The 20526-nt window shown below is 39.0% G+C and overlaps 1 protein-coding gene across 2 annotated transcripts in view; it reads left to right on the forward strand.

Moving 5' to 3' along the window:
• CNTNAP5 (contactin associated protein family member 5) overlaps window positions 1-20526 on the forward strand; it is a 967841-nt gene that overhangs the window by 391284 nt on the left and 556031 nt on the right. For both annotated transcript variants that reach the window (XM_062199074.1, XM_062199079.1), the window contains exon 4: window positions 10955-11102. In XM_062199074.1, the coding sequence (XP_062055058.1) occupies window positions 10955-11102 (148 nt within the window). The remainder of the gene's footprint in view (window positions 1-10954; window positions 11103-20526) is intronic.

The raw sequence follows: 20526 nt of genomic DNA on the forward strand, positions 1-20526 counted from the left end.
CAGTTAAAGCTGGAGAGGCCAAGGTCAGGAGCCAGGAACACCATCCGAGTCTCCCAAGTGGACAGCAGGGACTCAAGAATTTGTGTCATTGTTGTTGTCTTCCAGGATACACTTTGGTAGGAAGCTGGATCAGAGGCAGAGTAGCTGGGATTCAAACCAGGCACTCCAATATGGATGTGAGCGGCCCAAGGAGTGACTTCCACTGTGCCAACCACTTACCCTTAATGTTTAAAAATACTTTTAAAACAATTTATTATTTATTTTCATTGTATTTGAGAGAAAGAGAGTTAACTATGTGCTGGTTAACTCTCCAAATGCACGCAACAACCACAGCTGGACCTGGCCGAAGCCAGAAGCCTGGAATTCAATTCGGTCTCCCACTTGGGTGACAGCACGCTAAGTACTTGTACTGTCACCAAAGCTGAAATTGAAAGTGGAGCCAGAATTTGGTACCAGGTATGGTGAAAAAGGACGCAGGTGCCCCAAGTAGGGTCTTAATTGGTGCACCAAACCTCAATCTGCATCAACTTTTTTGTTACCTCTGCTTCATGTAGTTTCTGGCAGGCCTGGTAGAACTGGGGTCTGTGGAACCCTGAACATTGAAACTATGTTTGCATCTTTGAAATATTCTAGCCTGGAAATTAAGAGCCTTAAAGTCTAGTAGGTACTAGATGGTAGAAAGAACTCTTAACTCTAGTATCATTCTAATTCTCTCTTGAATAATACCCTCTCTGAGAAAAATTCTTAATACTGCTATCCTCACCAAATGCTGTGAACAGAAACTTCTCCCTCAAGGTACATAATACACATACATAAATACAGGATTTTATAATGAAAAAAATTAGGGGAATAAAGGCTGTGTATCATCCCTGCATTTATGGCTTACCTCTGATGCTTGTGATTCCAGAAGAGTCCGCCCTCATGAAGCTCCCAGTGTGGTGATGGGAAGGACAGGCAGGTGAATAATTATGTATAATAGGGATGTTCTTCTGATGCTATGAAAAAGTTCTTGATCCATGGCTTTTGAAATGGTTTTGCAACAAAATAAATTTATCTTTTAAATTCTCATTTTCCATGAACTTTTGGAGTTCCTTCCCTAGAAAGGGATAATCCAGACTTCAGGCTGCATAGGTCTGTGAAATCATTTTATCTGGCTCTGCCAAAGCATATGCAGGTGGGATTCCAAATCCAATCAATCTATAGCAGACTAATTTTTAAGTTGATATAGTTTTATAATTTGTATTAGTATAAAGAGAACAGATTCCATGTATTTCATAGGTATAATTCTAAGAAGATAATCACACTTCCTTCCCTTCCTGTCTCCCTCCCTCAATCCTTCTCCTTCTTTTCCTTCTCTTTTTTCTTTAGTTTTTGCAAAGACATATTTTCAATCTATTCTATAATCTCCACTAACCATAATATTCAACAGGTAAAAAGTAGGAAGATCACAGCTCCACTGGAGTATAAACAAGTGCTAAGAATTGTGTTTTAAATATCCTAATGGCCCTTGGCAGAAAAAGAAGTTTCCCCACCCATATTATATAGATATATGGTATTGTATGTTATAGATAAACATGAACTTGTAAGTAAATAAAAGTAGTAAATAAATGTATGTAGTTTATCGGTTAGTGACATGTAGAAAGGAACATAAAGCGTAACAGAAGAAAACATTACAGTGTTGGCTTGCAAAAACTATAACACATGCTAACACATAATGGTGCTGAAAAACTCATCAGCTTTTCCATGTAGGTTTTCCTTTTCCCTTCTGCACGAGGGATTAGCCCTGGACCCCAGGGCAGGTCTGGACCTAGTTCTTGCCTCAATATCTCCCTTCTGAAGTTTCTGTAACAGAAGCTCAAGCCTCCCTATCAACTCCCATATTCTATTTCCCTATTTCATAAGAGAGGGACTTGGACAAGCTTTCTATTTATTTTTCAGAAGGGCAAAAGCATTGTTTCTTTTTTGCTTTCATACAGTGTGAAAAGTTTGATCTGCTAAGTGGGTATTTCAGTCTTTCCCAGGCAGGCACCATATGGCGGAGCTGCCATACATGTTGGTGTTATAGCTCTCAGTGCAGAGATGGAAATACAAATATATGACACTGTTGTCAACAGTCACTTAGTTACCTCTCAGACTTAACACAGCAGAAGTCACACAAAATCCAGAACTTTGGAACAAACACAGAAACAGCAATGGAGGAGCTTGGCACCATCTCTGTACACTCCTTTCTCTAACAAGTATTTATCATTGCATTCCCAATGCCTTCAAGAAAAATCAGTATTCTGGATCTTCATCACAGGCAGTGAGCTAAAAAGGCATATTTCTGTTTGTCTCTGAGTCCATATGTTTGATTTCTATATTATTTGGTCATATATTTTTAGCAATAAGGGACCAATTTACAATAATTGTTTTAGGGGCTGGTGCTGTGGCAATGTAGGTTAATTTTCCACCTGCTGTGCCAGCATCCCATATAGGTGTCGGTTCTAGTCCTGGCAGTTCCTCTTCCAATCCAGCTCTTTGTTAAGACCTGGGAAAGCAATAGAAGATGGCCCAAGCACTTGGGCCTGTACACCCGCATGGGAGACCCAGGAGACACTCCTGGCTCCTGGTTTTGGATTGGCCTAGCTCTGGCTGTTGTGGCCATTTGGGGAGTGAACCAGTTGATGAAAGACCTTTCTCTGTCTCCCCTTCTCACTTTCTGTAACTATCTCTCAAATAAATAAATAAAATCTTTTAAAAAATTGTCTTAGAGAAGCCAATAGACTATTTATACACTTAAGGATCTTACTGGTTTAGGAAGAATTTTGAGCAACTTAGTTCAGAGACTTCTTCCCAAGGCAATGATGACTGGGTGTTAAAGCTGTCATCAGGCTGAGCTCCTGGTAATTTGAAAGTTCTTCAATTTCTACTTTAAAATAACTTCTGCAACTCGCTTCCCTGATGCTCTGGACTCTCAACATTTGATGAGCTCTATTTGTGCTGCAGTGATTTTTGAAAAAGTTTTATCTTTTCATTTTTTTAAAGATTTATTTTAGTTACTTGAAAGACAGAGAGGGAGAGACTCCATTTGCTGGTTCACTCCTCAAATGGCCACAAAAGCCAGGAGTGGGCCAGAATAAAGCCAGGAGACCAGAACTCCATGCAGGTCTCCCACAGGGGCAGCAGGGGCCCAAGTACTTGGGTCTTTCTCTGTTGCTTTCCCAGGTGCATCAGCAGGCAGTTGAATGGGAAGCAGAGTAGCTGGTGGTGCAGGCAGCAGCTTGCCCACTGCACCACAGTACCAGCCCCAGTAGAAGAGTTTTAATGAGAATAGTTTACAGGGAATGCCCTGGTTCATCAAACCAGGAGAATAATGTAGAAATGGGATAATGACTCAATCCTTGGCTATGGAATGTGACACCTTTAAGAAGCCAGGTGTTTCTAATTGGTCAGTCTGCAGTGGTGCCTCCAAGTGTCAGGGGCACTTAATTGATGACCTCATATGTAATCTTTGTAGGTTACTAAGTGCCTGTGTGTTCTAATACATCTCACCTCTAGGAATAAAAAAGGAATATAATGGGTGAGGATGGAGTTCCAATAGCATGTTTGGTGACCTTATATCTGATAAGATTTTCATCAAATATAATCTTCATATGGATAAATTAAAATGAACAATGTTAAGATATTCCTTCAAATTAATTGCATTCTCTGGAATGGTCCCACCACATTTCAAGATAATACCAGACATCTTGGGTCAGAACAGGGAGATTAGGAGTAGGATGATGCCTTGGCCACTGACCACACAAGTACACTGGTGGTGCCAGGACTGGAACGGGATTGAGGAAGCACTAAATATCCAAGGAGAATATTTCTGCTATCAGAGACAGAGGGGGAAGCAAATGAATCTTCTGTAGTGCAGCCATACCATCTGAAGTGAGGAAGAACACAGCATGGGCTGTGATGCTTAAGAGTGGGGACAGATCTGAGTAAATGAGTTTCTCTAGCACAGTTTCCCTTGAGTGGGCTGCATAAGTCCATCCCCCTCCCTGGTGGTGACAGTTGGTAAACCCTTCATAATTAGGAAATATAAATTTATAAAATGCATTGGGTGCACCTAACCTACCAAACATCACAGCTCAGCAACACAACACACCATAGGGTCTCAGTGGTTTCTCCCCATGATCATAGGGCTGATGGAGCTATGCCTCTGCCTAACATCACTGGAGAGGATGGAGCCACACACTGCCAGCCTGGGAAAGGCTCCAAATGCCAAATTCTCAGTGCAGCTTCCAATGCAAGGCATCACTTTCACAATATCATCAAGTCAAAATATTGCAAGTGAAACCATTGTAAATCGGTCACTGCCTGTAATGTCTGAAATTCCTCTGTGTTCCTCTGCTCTCAAGGCCAAAACCCAGCAAAAGAGGCCGGATTGGGATGGCACAGATCCAGCATCCTCTTTTGCCAACTACTAGGATACAAGAAGATTTGTACACGACTCTCAATTTCTCAGTTATTTTGTAGTCTAATTACATGACTCTTCCCATGTACTGAGAAGCAGATGTACCCCATATGTACTCAGAAGGACATAATGGACATGGCACCCCTAAGAAGGAGGAGCACACAAGAAATCAGGAGGTTTAGTGCTTATTTCACACCCTAATCTCCATCTTTTCAAAATTCCCCTCAGTCACCTATTTGGCCAGGACCTAACACCTGCCTCTCTCTCAATTTTTTTTCTGTGAGTGCCTATCTGAAATCCATTTCTGCTCTCTTATCCCAGAATAGCAGTTTAGAACATTGAAGGCTGCATGCATTTATCAATTTTAGTTGTAACTCAGTGGTTTGCATGTTAATTACTCTTGCCTATATTAAATACTTCTTATCAAATAAAAACATGCATTTCTAATTAGCTCTGGGCTGCTAGCCCTTCCACAGCTTCAGTTTGTAGGGTTTTTTTGGTGAAAGAGCTTTTTGAATGTCATTCAGAAAATTTAAGTATGATTGGCAAATGTCTTGCTTGGGGCTTGAAGGTATTAGTAGGTCACTGTTTCAGAACACCTTGTCATACAAAGATATTTTCATTAGGTTTCCCCAGTGGAGCTTGGCTTCCCACCGCCTGTCTCTCTTGGCAAGAGTCCAGCTGATATTGCTAAGAGCTGACTAAGTGCAATGCCATTTGCACATGTGTCAGATTTAAGATTCAAAACTGCCCTAAGCTTGTTGTTTTTGCCATTTTCCTGATGGGTAAATTGGGATTCAGAAAATTTATTTACACTCTTTTCTTCACCCAATTATACAGTCATTCAGTCAGTCTCCGAGGACTGTGAGCAACATTTCAACATTGTAAATTCACCAATTTTGAGACAACTCCACCTATTTGATTTGAGTTACTGAAAATCCATTTCTTTTAGATACTTGTAAGGAAGACTGTTCTGTGCACTGGGCAAAACTTGCGGTTTAAAATGTGATTCAATCTACCTCCTGAAGGGTATGACAGCCCAAGTGCTTTGCTGAGGCTGATAAAGCAAATCAGCAGCGATCTTAGGATTTGCACCCAAAGCTCATGTCTTTCTCTCCCATGCTCTTGGTTCTCTGAACACAATCCCTTGGGCAGTGTGATGCATTCAGCAGAACACCAGGCCTGAAATAAAGCTGCTCTGAGAGTTCTCAATAGTCTTTGACAACATTGCTGATGTGGAGTTTGGTGATTGTGCCTGTTATTTCTTGCATGGATTGCAATTAAGCAAATTAATAACACCTGTCTGTTGGCACCTGGATGGTTATAATCTCACTGCCAGTCGGTCACCCTTGTTGGCTGATTGAATACAGCATGGTCATTGAATTCCAATGAGTTGCTCTAGTGGTGGCTAACCCAGACCCATCCACTCTCCAAAGCTAAGTAACAGCACACATCTTCGTCATTGCCTCAAAGTTTATGTCGACACTGTTACCTGCCAAAGAGAATGGGGAAAAAGTACCAGCACCTTATTCACAACCCCAGGTTCATCCATTCATGAAACAAAATGGTGTTGAATGTCAAGGAATAAGGATTGGAGGGGAAGATAATGAGGCTCTTGTATACTCTTCCGTACTGTCAATCATGAATAAACTTCTCTTGCAACCCCTATCTTCATGGCCATTTTCTTTTAGTATATCTGGGCCATATGTAGTGGATAGTTTTCTTTTTAAAAAAAGATTTATTTTATTTATTTGCAAAACAGAGAGAGAGAGAGAGAGAGAGAGAGAAAAACATCTTCCATCCACTGGTTTACTCCACCAACGGCTGCAACAGCCCAGGAAGGGCCAGGCTGAAACCAGGAGCCAGGAGCTTCTTCCAGATCCCCCACATTGGTGTAGGGACCCAAGAACTTAGACCATCCTCTGCTATTTTCCCAAGTATATTAGCAGGGAACTGAATGGAAAGTGGGACAACTGGGACTCAAACCAGAACCCATGTGGGATGCCAATGGGGTAGGCAGCAGTTGAACTTGCCATGCTATCATGCTTGCCCTGTCAGTTTTCAAAAGTGGAATACAGGAGTTAGAGATTTTCTTCAAAGAGCAAATGCCACTACCTCTGAGACCCTGAAAAGAACTCAACTTCTCCAACTTCAGGAAAAGAAAAACCAACTCCTGCACTGAGATGTGCTGTTAAGGACCCAATACATAGTATATTTAATGGCAATAATTCTGGTAGGATTTATTTCATTGCAATCATGTGGGCCTGTGTCCAAATTCTATGTGCTATTGCTTTGAGTTGGGACAAGGGACAAGTGGACAACAAGAAAGCATCTGAGAAGTGATGTATATAATGTCACTAAAGTTGGAAATGGAAGAGGACTTGTGCTGATTTTGCAAGTGTTCATGTCATAAATCCTGTAAATCTTGGGTTTTCCCCTGTGGCATGGTGACACCAACTCAACTGATCTCCCAACATAAGATGTATTGCAAATTCAGGTAGGATAATATTGTGTGCATGTGTGTTATGGGTGCTTCTTTTAGTGAAGAATTTGACTAAAAGCTTCTTTAAGGATACATGGGTCAAAGGAAATCAGATATGTAAAGGGCATAGCACATGGCTGGCATGGAGGAGCATGTTGAAAATGGTAGATATGATGGTAGTCGGCAATTATTTGGTTACAGAAACCTGACATTTCTTACATATGGAGGTCAGAACAGGAGTGAAATAAAGCAGTGACTTGATTTTAATCAGAATCTCTGTAACCTAACTGCGTAGACTTGATTTATGTTTCAGGATCTCACTTAACTTCTCCAAAATTAACTTTTCTCATCTGAAAATAAAAATAATGCAGATTGCCTTACACCATGAACCCAACTACTGAACTGGTTTTGATCATCAGAACTTAGTTCTGCCTGTTGTGGAAGTTTCCCCAGGTAGACTGTGCAGTGCATGCTTTTTGTATAGGGCTCCCTTGCTTAACAGAACCTGCTGCTGCAAGTATCAGGACTTCATTACTTTTTATTGTTGAGTAGTATTTCGATCGATTAAAATTCTGAATATAATTTGTCATTTTTCTAGCTTCTGGAAAATTTCATGTTTAACTTTATGTCTTTCTTCTTATGTAAAAAGCACTGAAGTCATTTTTCTTACAAGTTGTGATTTGGCTATGTTCCACATATTTTGGCCTAGTATCATTATCAACACTTAATTCAAACTGTTTTCTAATTTTCATTGTGATTTCCTTTTTGATCTATGGATTCCTTAGAAGTATAGGGATTAACTTCAAGATATTTTAGGTTTTTTCTAGATAATTTACTATTTTCCATTATTGATTTAACTTAATCATGGCCAAAAAGCAAACTGTGTACTTTCAACTGAAATTTAACTTATTTTGCAGGATGTGGTCTCAGAGAAGGTGCCAAATGCATTTGAAAACAATTTATTCTCTGCTGTTGTTGAGTAGAGTAATCGATGGCTGTCCATTTGATGAGTTTTACTGACAGCGTGGTTTGAATCTTTATAGTATTCCTGATTTTTTCCCACATGAATCCCTTTGTTAAAATATTTTCCATTCTTTATGCTTTTGTTGGCATATATCTTATTTATTTTTATATGCATTGTAAGGATCACAATATAAGGTTTTTTCTTTAAACTATGCTTGACTTTTTATTGTTTAAGAAATTTAAAGAAAATACTCTTTAACATATACCTATACATTTTCCATTGAGGGCTCTTTATTTGTGCATTTACACTGAAAATTCTGTCTGATACTGATTTTTTCTATTTGTGGTAATGAGGAATCCGTGGACAGTAAATTACCTTAGTTTTTGTTTCCATAAAACAAAATTTTTGTTCCAAAAAAGATGTTTATTTTACCTTCATATTTGAAAGCATAATATTTTTGCTAGATACAGAATGCTAGGATGTCAGTGTCCTACTTTCAGAAAGTTTTGGTCTCCATTATTTCTAATGAAAAGTCAGTTGTTATTCCTATTGTTGTTCATATGTTCTGTTTGGCAAATGAGATAGCATTGGTTAGGATAATGACTTTAATATATACAATAGGGCCTTGTAATTCAAGCATGAGGAGACTAAGAATGCTTTTCTTTGCTTTTCATTCCAGCCCTCAACTACCTGCATTGCTACATGGCTGACTACCTTTAATCTTTGGTGAACTTGGGGAGGAACTGGTGTCAGCTTTGTTTAGACTCAATCTGTATCTAGCACAGCACTTAGTGCACATGAAATAACATCAGGCTGCTAACTCTAGAAGATCTTGGGGGGCATGCATTGCAAACTTTAAGATCTCAGATGAGTGAAACCTGGTGTTTACTTGAATCTGAGCCTCTGACTCTATGAAGTTGCAAATGATGTGGCTATAGGATAATAGAACACTCATAAGAGTGTCAGAGAATGAGACACAGGAAGCCTGAACAAGCTGCTAGCCCAAGTCAGATCTGTGTGACTTCCCTTCAGTGAGAATCTAGGATTCCTTCTCCTCAGAGCATATCATACAGGAGTTAAGGGATACATTCTTGTAAAGCATTCCCAGGTAATTAAATAAACCTTACTTTCTGGAGTTACACAATCAGAATTCAAATGCTGTTTAAGATATATTCAGTCCACAAATTACACAAACTCCATGAGGAGCCTCTCCCCCCACCCCATATCCCTCAGTATCAATTCATTCCTGCTGTAGGTATAAGTTAGAGAAGCAATTCTATATACCCAAGTACTGTACATGCCTGGGAAAGTGAGGCTGCAGCACACCTTGTCAATAGGGGATCCAAGTACTGAATCAGAGGCTTCTGAGTTCAGCTACAGGAAAAAATGAAAGGGTTTGCCTCTATCTGAACCAATGAGAGTTACCCAAACCTATCTTTCCCCATCCACCACAAACATCAAAGAGGCATGGGTATAACAAAATATAAAAAGAACAAAAATCCAGAGGGAAAAGTATTAAGTGAGCAAAATATAGGGAAGAACTTCACACCTGTGCCAGATGTTAAAATTGGAAGCAGGGCATATAGAAGAGCAATCTTGCAAAATACAGCCATTTTTTGTTGTTCTGGATATAAAGAAAGTGGTCAAACCTTTGACATGTCTGTGGGCTGAAATGTCGGATATAAATCTCAGGGAAATCCTTTCCACCAGGCCCTTCTCTTGCATGAGAATTTTGCTTCAATACTGGCTACAACTGAAGGAATAAGCTTCTTCCTTCTTTATAAGCCATTCCACAACATATGAGAGTGATCACATCAATTGATATCAGAGTTAATATGCAGTCTCTGTTTTGTATGTAATTGAAATGTCAGAGATTGTTCAAGTTACCCTAGATTCGTAAGTGTTGTGAAAATACAATCAGAGTCACGACTGGGGTGTTTGAAACTATTCCACCCAACAGACAAAATCCTCATGCTTGGTGCTCATTTTAGCCATTTGAAAAAGCAATGAGTCTTCTTTTTATTGGTCAGTGTTGATTGTACATCAAGAAGCAGACTTTCTCTCTGAATGCTTGAGGCTGAAAGGAAGATAGATGATGACTGTTAATGAAGCAAGCAAATTGGTGTTAGCTGACATCCCATCTTAAAGATGAGATATGATTGAGAAGATGAAAATGTTCTGAAGATGGATGGTAGTGATAGCTGCGCAACACTGAGACTGTGTTTAACACTGCCAAATTATTTGAGTATACTTTTAAAAAATTTAAGTGGTAAATCTTATTATATGCATATTTTACTCCAACTTAATAAAAAAAGAGAAAGATTAGATATGGGATTTTTTATTTCATCTGCAAGAAAAATGAAAGCTGTAAGGCTTAATGTTTTTAGACCAGATTGTTCCAATGCTTTGGATTCTTTTACTGAAACCACACAAGACAAGGTGAAAAAAATATACCTGTAGGTTAATATAAGTATGGGTTGTGTTATCTCCCTCTTATAACATTTAACCACAGGACAACTTAAGAGTGTGGGGCTGTAGAAAGAGCATGAGCTTTGGAATAGGAAAACCTTGGAAATGAATTTCAGACCAATTACTAACCAACAGGGTGATTTGGAGACATTTTTCTCTTTCATTTCTCAGTCTATGATTCAGTTTTCCATTTTTTCTATTATTTTATCTATGAAATTGTGGTAATGATAAAGGAAAGAGTTTAGCACAGTGACTGGCCTCAATTAATGATAACAATTGCTTCAATAAAAACCTTTCCTTGTAAGAGGAGATTGTCAATTATCACCCATTCCACAGTGATTTTGGAATTAGGCACATCAGAACTTCATTATGCTATTAGCCTTGTGCATAAAATTTGGAAGTGAGGTGAGGCATGTCTTAAGAGTACTATATAGTCCTTCTGAAAAAAAAATAGACCTAGTGGGGAAGATATATATTATGTGAAATAGTTTGGAAAATTGAAGATTTCTCTGAAGGACTTGCTGCAATAATGTATTTGGATTCTCACAGATATGTGTTGGTGTCACAGAGCTCACCGGGCCTCTTTTTCTCTATGCAGACCTTTGCAGGAAACATGAATGCTGACAGTGTGGTGCACCACAAGCTCCTACACTCCGTGAGAGCCCGTTTCATTCGCTTTGTGCCCTTGGAGTGGAATCCAAGTGGGAAGATTGGCATGAGGGTTGAGGTCTACGGATGTTCATACAGTGAGTACCTTAACATAGCATTTACACTGCTCTGTGTTTGTGACTGGCACTACCCACAGAATATTAGTTTGTCCCCCTTGAAAATGACTATTATCATAAAGTTATTTCTAGATTTTAATGACATGTATACATACTTTAAAAAGTGCAAATCAACCTAGAAGCAGAAAATAAAACTCTTCTATTTAGAGCTGAAGGAACTTGGAGATAATGCGATAAAGACTCAGTAGAATCTAAGTTAAGAGCTCTTGCAGTTGGAGAAACCATGCATCTTTTGGAATAAGAGAGAAATTTAAGCTCAGTTGTTTCTAAGATATGGAACAAGATAGTATGAAATCTTCCCCTCTCGAGAGGAAAAAAGGTTATCTTTCTTCTTTTGTTCTAGAAGGGAAGAAGGAACATTTCAACCCTTAACTCATAGTCTTTCTGTCTTAGAAATAAGCATTCCACTCATTCATATGTTTCTATTGAATTTGAAAGTAGAGCTCTGACTTGCGCAAAAGGAAGTTTGAAAACATAGGTAGAATTGGTGATTTCTTTAGAATCAGGTCAAAATTAGGCAAAGAATCTTCCCATCCCTACTATTCACCACCCTCTGCCGTGGGTTTTACACTAAAACCTAAAAATGCTCCATTATAGAATTTCTGCCTTACACAGTAAAATTCTCCTCCTTATATACTGAACCCCAAGAACCACTAACAAATAAGCACACTTGATCACTAGCATTGTCACCTAAAATATTTTGTTAGGTTCTTGGTTGTGCTTGCAGAAATGCCTAATGGGTGATCTACCATTTTCCACAGAGAGATCAACTGCTCACATTCATGAGAATGAGAAATGCTCAGTAAAAATGCATTTCCCTAGCTCAATCCCACACACACTGGATTATGGTCTCTCGGAACAAAGACTCAAAAAAAAAAAAAAAATGAATGTTAAGAAAGTTCTCCAAGTACACTACGAGCACAGGGTATCTGCTAAAAATAAAGTTCTGCACTGAGATTCACTGGTAAAATGCTTGTATTTATCTGCACAAGCACTTTCAGAAAGCACGTATTTCAGAACACAGGCATCAGTAAGGCATTAGGCCAAAAAGGGAGAGCCTTCTGCTTATATCCTTGCATCATGAGGTACAAGGCACCCACAAAGACATAGGCTCACTATCCCTGGATCTGAGCATCCAGAATCTAACACAACCTGTTTCCTGACAATAAGTGGCCAGTGCATGAATGTTTATTTTTCAAATAAAAAATGAAACTTTCATGCAAAAACTTATCTCTACTATTTTGCCAGTCATTTGTGTTGGCTTGATGATTGTATTACTGCTTAAAATGTCCTCATTCTTGGGTTTTTCCCTAGTCTATTCACATGTCTTTCTTGTTCAACCACACTGTCTGCTTGCATAGAAACACTTGCAGCAGTAGGGTCAAGCACACACAGTGGGGTTGAATCTCAACTTTGAGTTGCATGTCAAGGTTTATGTGATCATAGCCATAAAGGCACTCTCCATTCAGAAAAATGCTGCAGTAACATGCACATTTGTCTACAGAATCAAGTAGCTCACAATATGCTGAAGCCCAATTCTAGACCAAGATAAAACTCCCAACTTAGAGGTAGTCCAGTTCTTCTTCTCTCCAAATTGGTTCCCTATCTAGTAGGTCCCTCCAGGGAATAAACTGCTCCCAGGAAATCATGGCCAGTATTGGGAAGTGAACCCACCTTGAAGAACTCTAGTCACAGAGTCTACAACTATGAGGAATCTCAAGCTAGCACCCTGCAGCCTTTAGTCCCTATGCTGTTGCTTTAGTACTTTGCTCTTTTGGGGAGGAGAAAAGCTAATCTCTCAGTTTCTAAAAATTCCATGTTCTGCCTGTCTTCTGGATCCAATCCTCCCTTCCAGAATCTTCTAATCACTTTTTCACAATGTTGTTCCTATAAATGTAACATTTCATTCTATACACTGCCAAACAAAATGGCAGTAATGAAAATCTTCTGGCCCCAGGAGAAATTTCCATGAGATTAATGGAAAAATGCTAAGCATAAAAAAAAAACTATGCATGGACTTCAAAATATTTTACATTAAAATAAACTTAATTTTAAGTTCCATTTTCCAAGTGCTGTTTTTTGAAGATCCCCTACAGTCCTCAGATATTCAACAAACACTAATCAAGGTGGTTCTGGGGTGTATCTGATTCTCACAACCTGCAGATTTTAAAGAAAACAGCTTGTACTGTATCATCTGAGCCAGCCAGATTCAATACGTGCAAAAGTTTCAGAGCAGGACTGATTTCCCCCAGAGAGAAGAAAGTGCACCTGTGGAGTGCAGCTTCCATGACTTCTCCAATGGAATGCTCTACAGATTTCATGCTTGTTTGGCCAGCCCCAGAACTGCATGAGGCAATTGCTTGCAGTAAATCTTTTGATATGTTCAGGAACCCCATTGGGCCTGTTTGTCTAGAGGAACTTTGACCTGCAGAATGCCCTGTAGAATCAACTTCAGTCAGGACCACCAATGACCTCCACACAGACTAATCCCATGTTTGCTGCACTTTTCTCACTTCACTTAACCTCCCAGTGGTATTTGGTTCAGGAACTATTTCCATTTTTCAAGAACTCAGCTTTTCCTTCTATTTCACCTGTTAAAGTTACTCCTCCTCAGTACTAAGTCTCTACTGAGTTCTGTGTATATGCTACGCCTAGTTGAATGGACAAAATTCTGTGGATATAACACCATCTGTGGGCTGGTTGACCCCACACCTGTCTCTTTTGGCCTGACCTCTGGAACTTAATGTACCATTGTCCATTTGAGATCTTCACTTGAAATTATAATAAAAATCTCAAGTTTCATATAGCAAGAATGGAAGTCTAACTTACCACTACCTTCCACAACCTGCTTCTTCACATTCTCCTTGTCTTGGTAAATTGCATGGCTATCTACCCATTTGCTGAAGAAAAATTCTAGGAAGCAGTTTTATTCCATTCTCCTTCTAGCTTCTAGTTCTACATCATTCACCTACATCTCAGAGTAGAACTACTTTTCCTTCCTCAAAACATATCTTCAACCAATGCACTTCCACCTTTGGAAACAAGCCTCTGTCAGCATCCACCTGTGTTTCAGTACTTCAGCAGTCTCCTACTGAAGTTTCTGTTTCTGTACCACAGTCTCCCCAAATCCATTTTCCACACAGTCACCACAGTGATATTTTTAAAGATTTATTTATTTGAAAGTCAGAGATACAGAGAGAAGGAGAGGGAGAGAGAGAGAGAGAGAGAGAGAGAGAGAGAGAGAGAGAGAGAGGTCTTCAATCCTCTGGTTCACTCCCTAATTCGCCGCAACAGCCGGAGCTGCACTGATCTGAAGCCAGGAGCCTCTTCTGGATCTCCCACGCAGATGCAGGGGCCCAAGGATTTGGGCCATCTTCTACTGCTCTCCCAGGTCACAGCAGAGAGCTGGATTGGAAGTCGAGCAGCCGGTTCTACAACCAGCAGCCATATGGGATGCCAGCACTACAGGCGGCGGCTTTACCTGCTAAGCCACAGTGCTGGTCCCACCACAGTGATTTTTGTAAGTAAGAAATAAGATCTCAGGGGTTGGCATTGTGGTGTAGCCTGTAAATCTACTGGGTGTGACATCAAAATCCCGTATGGATATTGGTTTGTGTTCTTGCCACTTCATTTCTGATCCAGCTCCCTGCTAATGGCCTGGGAAAAGCAGCAGAAAATAGCCCACGTGTTTGGGCCCCTCCTACATGCATGGGAGACCCAGGTGAAGCTCCTGGCTCCTACCTGGCTCAGCCCTGGCTATTATGGCCATCTAGTGAGTGAAAGAGTGGATGGAAGATCCCCTCCTCATTCTGTCTCTGTAACTCTGAGTTTGCAGTAAAATAAAAAAAAAAATAATTAGAAAAGAAAAGAATTAAGGTCTTATCATTTCTTTGTCTTAACACAAAATGTGATTCCTTACAGGAAAGTAAAATTCTTATAGAAAATTTCTATCTTGCTTCTTCACATTCCTTTTACTTCTCTATAACTATACAAGCCTTCTTCCTGTACTAAAATAAGCCAGAATTTTTCTGCCTCATGGACTTTGCACATCCTCTTGCTCAGGCACAGAACACCCTTTGCAATAACTTACGTGGTTGTTTCTTCTGCCAATATAATTCTTACTTCTAATGCCATATCTTCACAGAAACCCATTCTAACTAGTCATCTGCCTTACTTCCGTGCACTCACTATTAATCCATGGTTATATGATATGCCATTATCAATTTTGTGACATGTACTGCAAACAACAATCTCATATTTTTCTCATTTTTTTGTTTTTATTTACTTGTTTGTTGTGTGCATTGGAATATAAGTTCCATGCTGGGGCAGGCATTTAGCGCTGAGGTTTAAACACAGCTTAAGAAATCCACATTCCTTATTGGAGTGCTTGGGTTTAAGTCCCACCTCCACTCCTGATTTTAATATCCTGATATTCATAATTCTGGGAGGCAGCAGGTGATGGCTCAAGCATTTGAGTCTACTACCCCCATGGGGCCCCCAAATTGAGATGTATGTTCCTGACTTTAGCCAGGGCAAACCCTGGCTCTTCAAGGCATTTTAGGAGTGAATTACCACATATTGGATTAACATGGTAGAGTAGGGAGGGAGCTTGCTGCTCTAGTCTAGGAGAAGATAGTATTTTAAAAAAGTAGAAAGAGTACAGTCTCAGGGAAGAGTTAGGGAGAAAATAGCAGAAGAAACTCTTCGTAAATTGGAGGGACACAGTGGACCTACACGGAGGGTGTGGATGTGTACAACTCAGGACCCCAGCAGCCAACAACCTCCACACCAGCACTGGAGAGTGAGGTGAAACCAGACTGCAGCAGCCCAAGCCACTAGCAAAGAAGCTGCAGGAAGAGCATAGAGGGAATCTGGCTTGGAGCCCGTGGAGGATAATGTACCTGCCAAACTTGAGGAGAAAAAACAAAGGGCGGCACATTTTTTCTCTTCTTGATCACACTGCAATGTCTTCCTTTAACAAGCTAACAGAGAGCAGGCACAATTTTGGACATACGTAACAGCTGCACCAGTTCGTGTCTGCACCCAGCAGTCAGCCAAGTGAAGACTCCTGAGTTTAGTGGGGAGAACAGACAGGGGGCTGGGTGCTTGTGACTTTGAGAGGCGTGTGTGCAGGGACTGAGAAAACACTGAGCCTGCATGGAAGGACTCAGGGTATGGTTTGACTTTGGGAAGTCATGATGGGAGGCTTCACATGATCAGGGCTCCCTGGCTACCTGGCAAGGGACATCACAGAGGAATATGAGCTTACACTGTGGACTGCACATATCCTTTGTGTGGTTCTTGTGGCAGAGCAGATGAATAATATAACCACTGGGGCCAGTGCCCAGACACTGGTCTCCTTTAAGGAGAGGAGCTCAGCTGAGTCTCCACCAACAGGCAACAACAAACCTCTCCTCTAATAAAAAAAAAGGAGATTTATCATGCCAAACCTGGGTGTTTCACAGCCGACATGCCCTTCACCCTGTAGCACTGAACAGAGCTCCCTGGCCACACTAACCACATGACTCTAGGTATTCCCAGAAAGCAGACACTCTACTAATCTACATAGATTTAGTCCAAAGATAAAAGCCACCATAGTTTAAAAACAATGAAATCTACAAATATCTCCATAAATGCCAAATAACAAATACATCAATTCAAGAAACCAGAATAAAGAAGACAACACGATGCCCCCAAAAGAACACAACACTTCAATACTAGATTGTGAAGACAACAAGATTGAAGAAATGCCAGAAATGAAATTCAAAACTTGATAATATGATTACTTAGAAATAATCAGGAGCAAATACACAAACTAATGAAATCCATACATGACATGAAAGAATATTTATCCCATGAAATTGAAATCTTGAAAAGAAATCAATATGAAATCTTGGAAATGAAGAATTTAATAGAACAAATTAGAGATGCACTGGAAAACCTTAACAACAGAAGCAGTGAAGCAGAAGAAAGAATATCTGACTTAGAAGACAAAGCACAGGAAATTATACATTCAGACCAAGCATAAGAAGAAGAAATTAGAAGACTGAAATACACTGTTGGTAATCTATAGGATACTATCAAATGGCCCAATACACGGGTTCTAGGAGTTCCTGAAGGGATGAGAAGAGAGAAAGGTTTAGAAGGCTTTTTTAGTGAAACAGTAACAGAAAATTTCCTCAATTTGGAGAAAGAAAGTGACATCCATTATAGGAAGCACATAGAACTCCTAATAGAAAAGACCTTGACCATGACACATTGTAATTCAACTCTCCACAGTAAAACATAAAGAAAAGATTCTAAAATGTGCATGAGAGAAACACCAGATTACTTCCAGAGGATCTCCAATTAGACTCACAGTGGACTTCTCATCAGAAACCCGACAGACTAGGATATAATGGTGAGATATATTCTAAGTCTTAAGAAAACTATCAACCCAGAATACTATGTCCTGAAAACCTCTCATTTATAAATGAGGGTGAAATAAAGACCTTCCATGACAAACAGAAATTGAAAGAATTTGTCATCACCTATCCATCCCTGCAAGAGATGTAAGGATGTGATATACACAGAATCACAGAAACATGGTCATTACTACAAAAGAAAGCAAAAGAACAAAATCTCCCAGTAAAAGTGCAAGGCAAATCCAAAGTAAAAAATAGGAATATTTACAGAAAAATGGCAAGACAAAGTCGGTACATATCAATAGTCTTCTTGAATCTAAATGGTCCAAAGTCTCCAGTTAAAAATCACAGACTGGCTGAATGGATTAAAAATTAAAGCCCATCTATTTGCTGCCTACAAGAAGTACATCTAGGGGTGGGGGTACTGCTCTAATCCAAAAGTTGTACCATTTAAATTTATATTTATTAAATAAAATCTTTCTATAAAAATATACCCACAACTCATCAACAAAGATGCATACAGACTGAAAGAGAAAGGATGACAAAAGACATTCCATGCTAACAAAAATCCAAAAAGAGTTGGGTTAGCCATCCTAATATCAGACAAAATAAACTTTAACATAAAAACTGTTAAAAGAGAGAAAGAAGGGCACTAAATGTAATGATTAAGGGATCAATTCAACAGGAAGATGCAACTATTATAAACATATATGCACCCAATTACAGGGCACCTGGCTATTTAAAAGACATGTTAAGGGATCTAAAAAGAAACATAGACTCAAATACAATAATAATGGGGATTTCAATACCCCACTTGCAGAAATGGACAGATCAACCAGACAGAAAATCAATAAGGAAATAGCAGAGTTAATCAATACTATCAACCAAATGGACCTAACAGATATCTACAGAACTTTTCATCCTACAGTTGCAGAATACACATTCTTCTCACCAGTGCATGGAGTTTTCTCTAGGATTGCCCACATGCTAGGCCACAAAGCAAGTCTCAGAAAATTAAAAAAAAATCAAAATCATATCATGCATTTTCTGGAATCACATGGAATGAAGCTTGAATCAGCAACTCGGGAATCTTTAGTACATATAGAAACACAGGAAGACTGAAAAACATGTTCCTGAATGGACAGTAGGTCATAGAAGAAATCAAAAGAGAAATCAAAATTTCTGAAAACAAATGAAGACAACAATATAACATATCAAAAATGTAAGGGACACAGCAAAAGTAGTGTGAAAAGGAAAGTTTACAGCAATTTGTGCCCACATCAAGTAATTGGAAATGCATCAAATAAATGAGCTATCAATGCACCACAAGGATCTAGAAAAACAACAGTAAATCAAACCCAAAATTAGTAGGATAAAATAATTAAATTAGAGAGGAAATGAACAAATTTGAAACAAAAGAAGGAAAAAAAGATCAGCAAAACGAAAAGCTGTTTTTTTAAAAAAAAATCAACAAAATTGACACACCAGTGGCCCAACTAACTGAGATAAGACCGAATAAAATCAGAATTGAAAAAGGGAATGTAACAAGAGACTCCACAGAAATAAAAAAATCATCAGAAATTACTACAAAGAGCTGTATGCCAATAAACTGGAAAACCTAGAAGAAATAGATGGACTCCTAGACAAATACAGCCTACATAAGTTGAGCCATGAAGACATAGAAAAAAAAAAAACAGACCCATAACAAAGATGGAAATTGAATCAGTAATAAGAGCCCCCCAAAAAAAGAAAAGCCCAGAACAAGATGGCTTCATTGCTGAATTTTACCAGACATTTCAAGAAGAACTAACTCAAACTCTTCTCAATTTATTCAAAGCAATTGAAAGGAGGAAATCTTCTCAAATTCTATACATGAAGTCAGCATCACATTAGGTACTAAACCCTCAAATGATGCAACAGAGAAAGAACTACAGACCAGTTTACCTGATGAACATAGATGAAAAAATCCTCAACAAAATTCTGGCCAATTGAATCCAACAACATATCAGAAAGATCATTCACCCAGACCAAGTGAGATTTATCCTTGGTATGCAGGGATAATTCAACATTCACAAATCAATCAATGTGATACATCACATTAACAAACTGAAGAATAAAAAGAATATGATTATCTCAATAGTTGCAGAGAAAACATTTGATAAAATACAGCACCCTTTGAGATCTGGAATCAGACAAGGATGCCCACTCTCACCATTGCTATAGTCTTTGAAGTTTTAGCCAGAGCCATTATGCAAGAAAAAGAAATCAAAGGCATTCAAATTGAGAAAGAAGAAGTTAAGCTACTCCTTTTTTGCAGATGGCAAATATAAGAGGGATTCTATATAAGAGGGATCAAAAACACTCCACTAAGAGACTATTGGAACTCATAGAAGAATTGGGTAATGTAGCAGGATACAAAATCAATACACAGAAATCAATAGCCTTACTATACATAGAAAATGCCATGGCTGAGAAAGAACTTCTAAGATCAATCCCATTCACAATAGCTACAAAAAATTAAGTACCTTGGAATAAATTTAACCAATGATGTCAAAGATCTCTATGATGAGAACTACAAAACATTAAAAAAAGAAGTAGAAAAAGATACAAAAAAATGAAAAAATCTTCCATGTTCATGGATTGGAAGAATCAATATCATCAAAATGTGCAATCTTCCAAAAGCAATTTATAGATTCAATGCAATACCAGTCAAAATACCAAAGACATTCTTCTGAAATATAAAAAAGATGCTGAAATTAATCTGGAATCACAGGAGACCTTGAATAGCTAAAGCAATCTTATACAAAAAAATACAAAGCCAGAGGCATCACAATACCAAATTTCAAGACATACTACAAGGCAGTTATAATCAAAATAGCCTGGTACTGGTACAGAAACAGAGGGATAGACCAATGGGATAGAATAGAAATGCCAGAAATCAATCCAAGCATCTACAACAAACTTACATTTGATCAAGCAGC

This window comes from Lepus europaeus, chromosome 1, assembly GCF_033115175.1.
Source record: "Lepus europaeus isolate LE1 chromosome 1, mLepTim1.pri, whole genome shotgun sequence".
Lineage (NCBI taxonomy): Eukaryota > Metazoa > Chordata > Mammalia > Lagomorpha > Leporidae > Lepus > Lepus europaeus.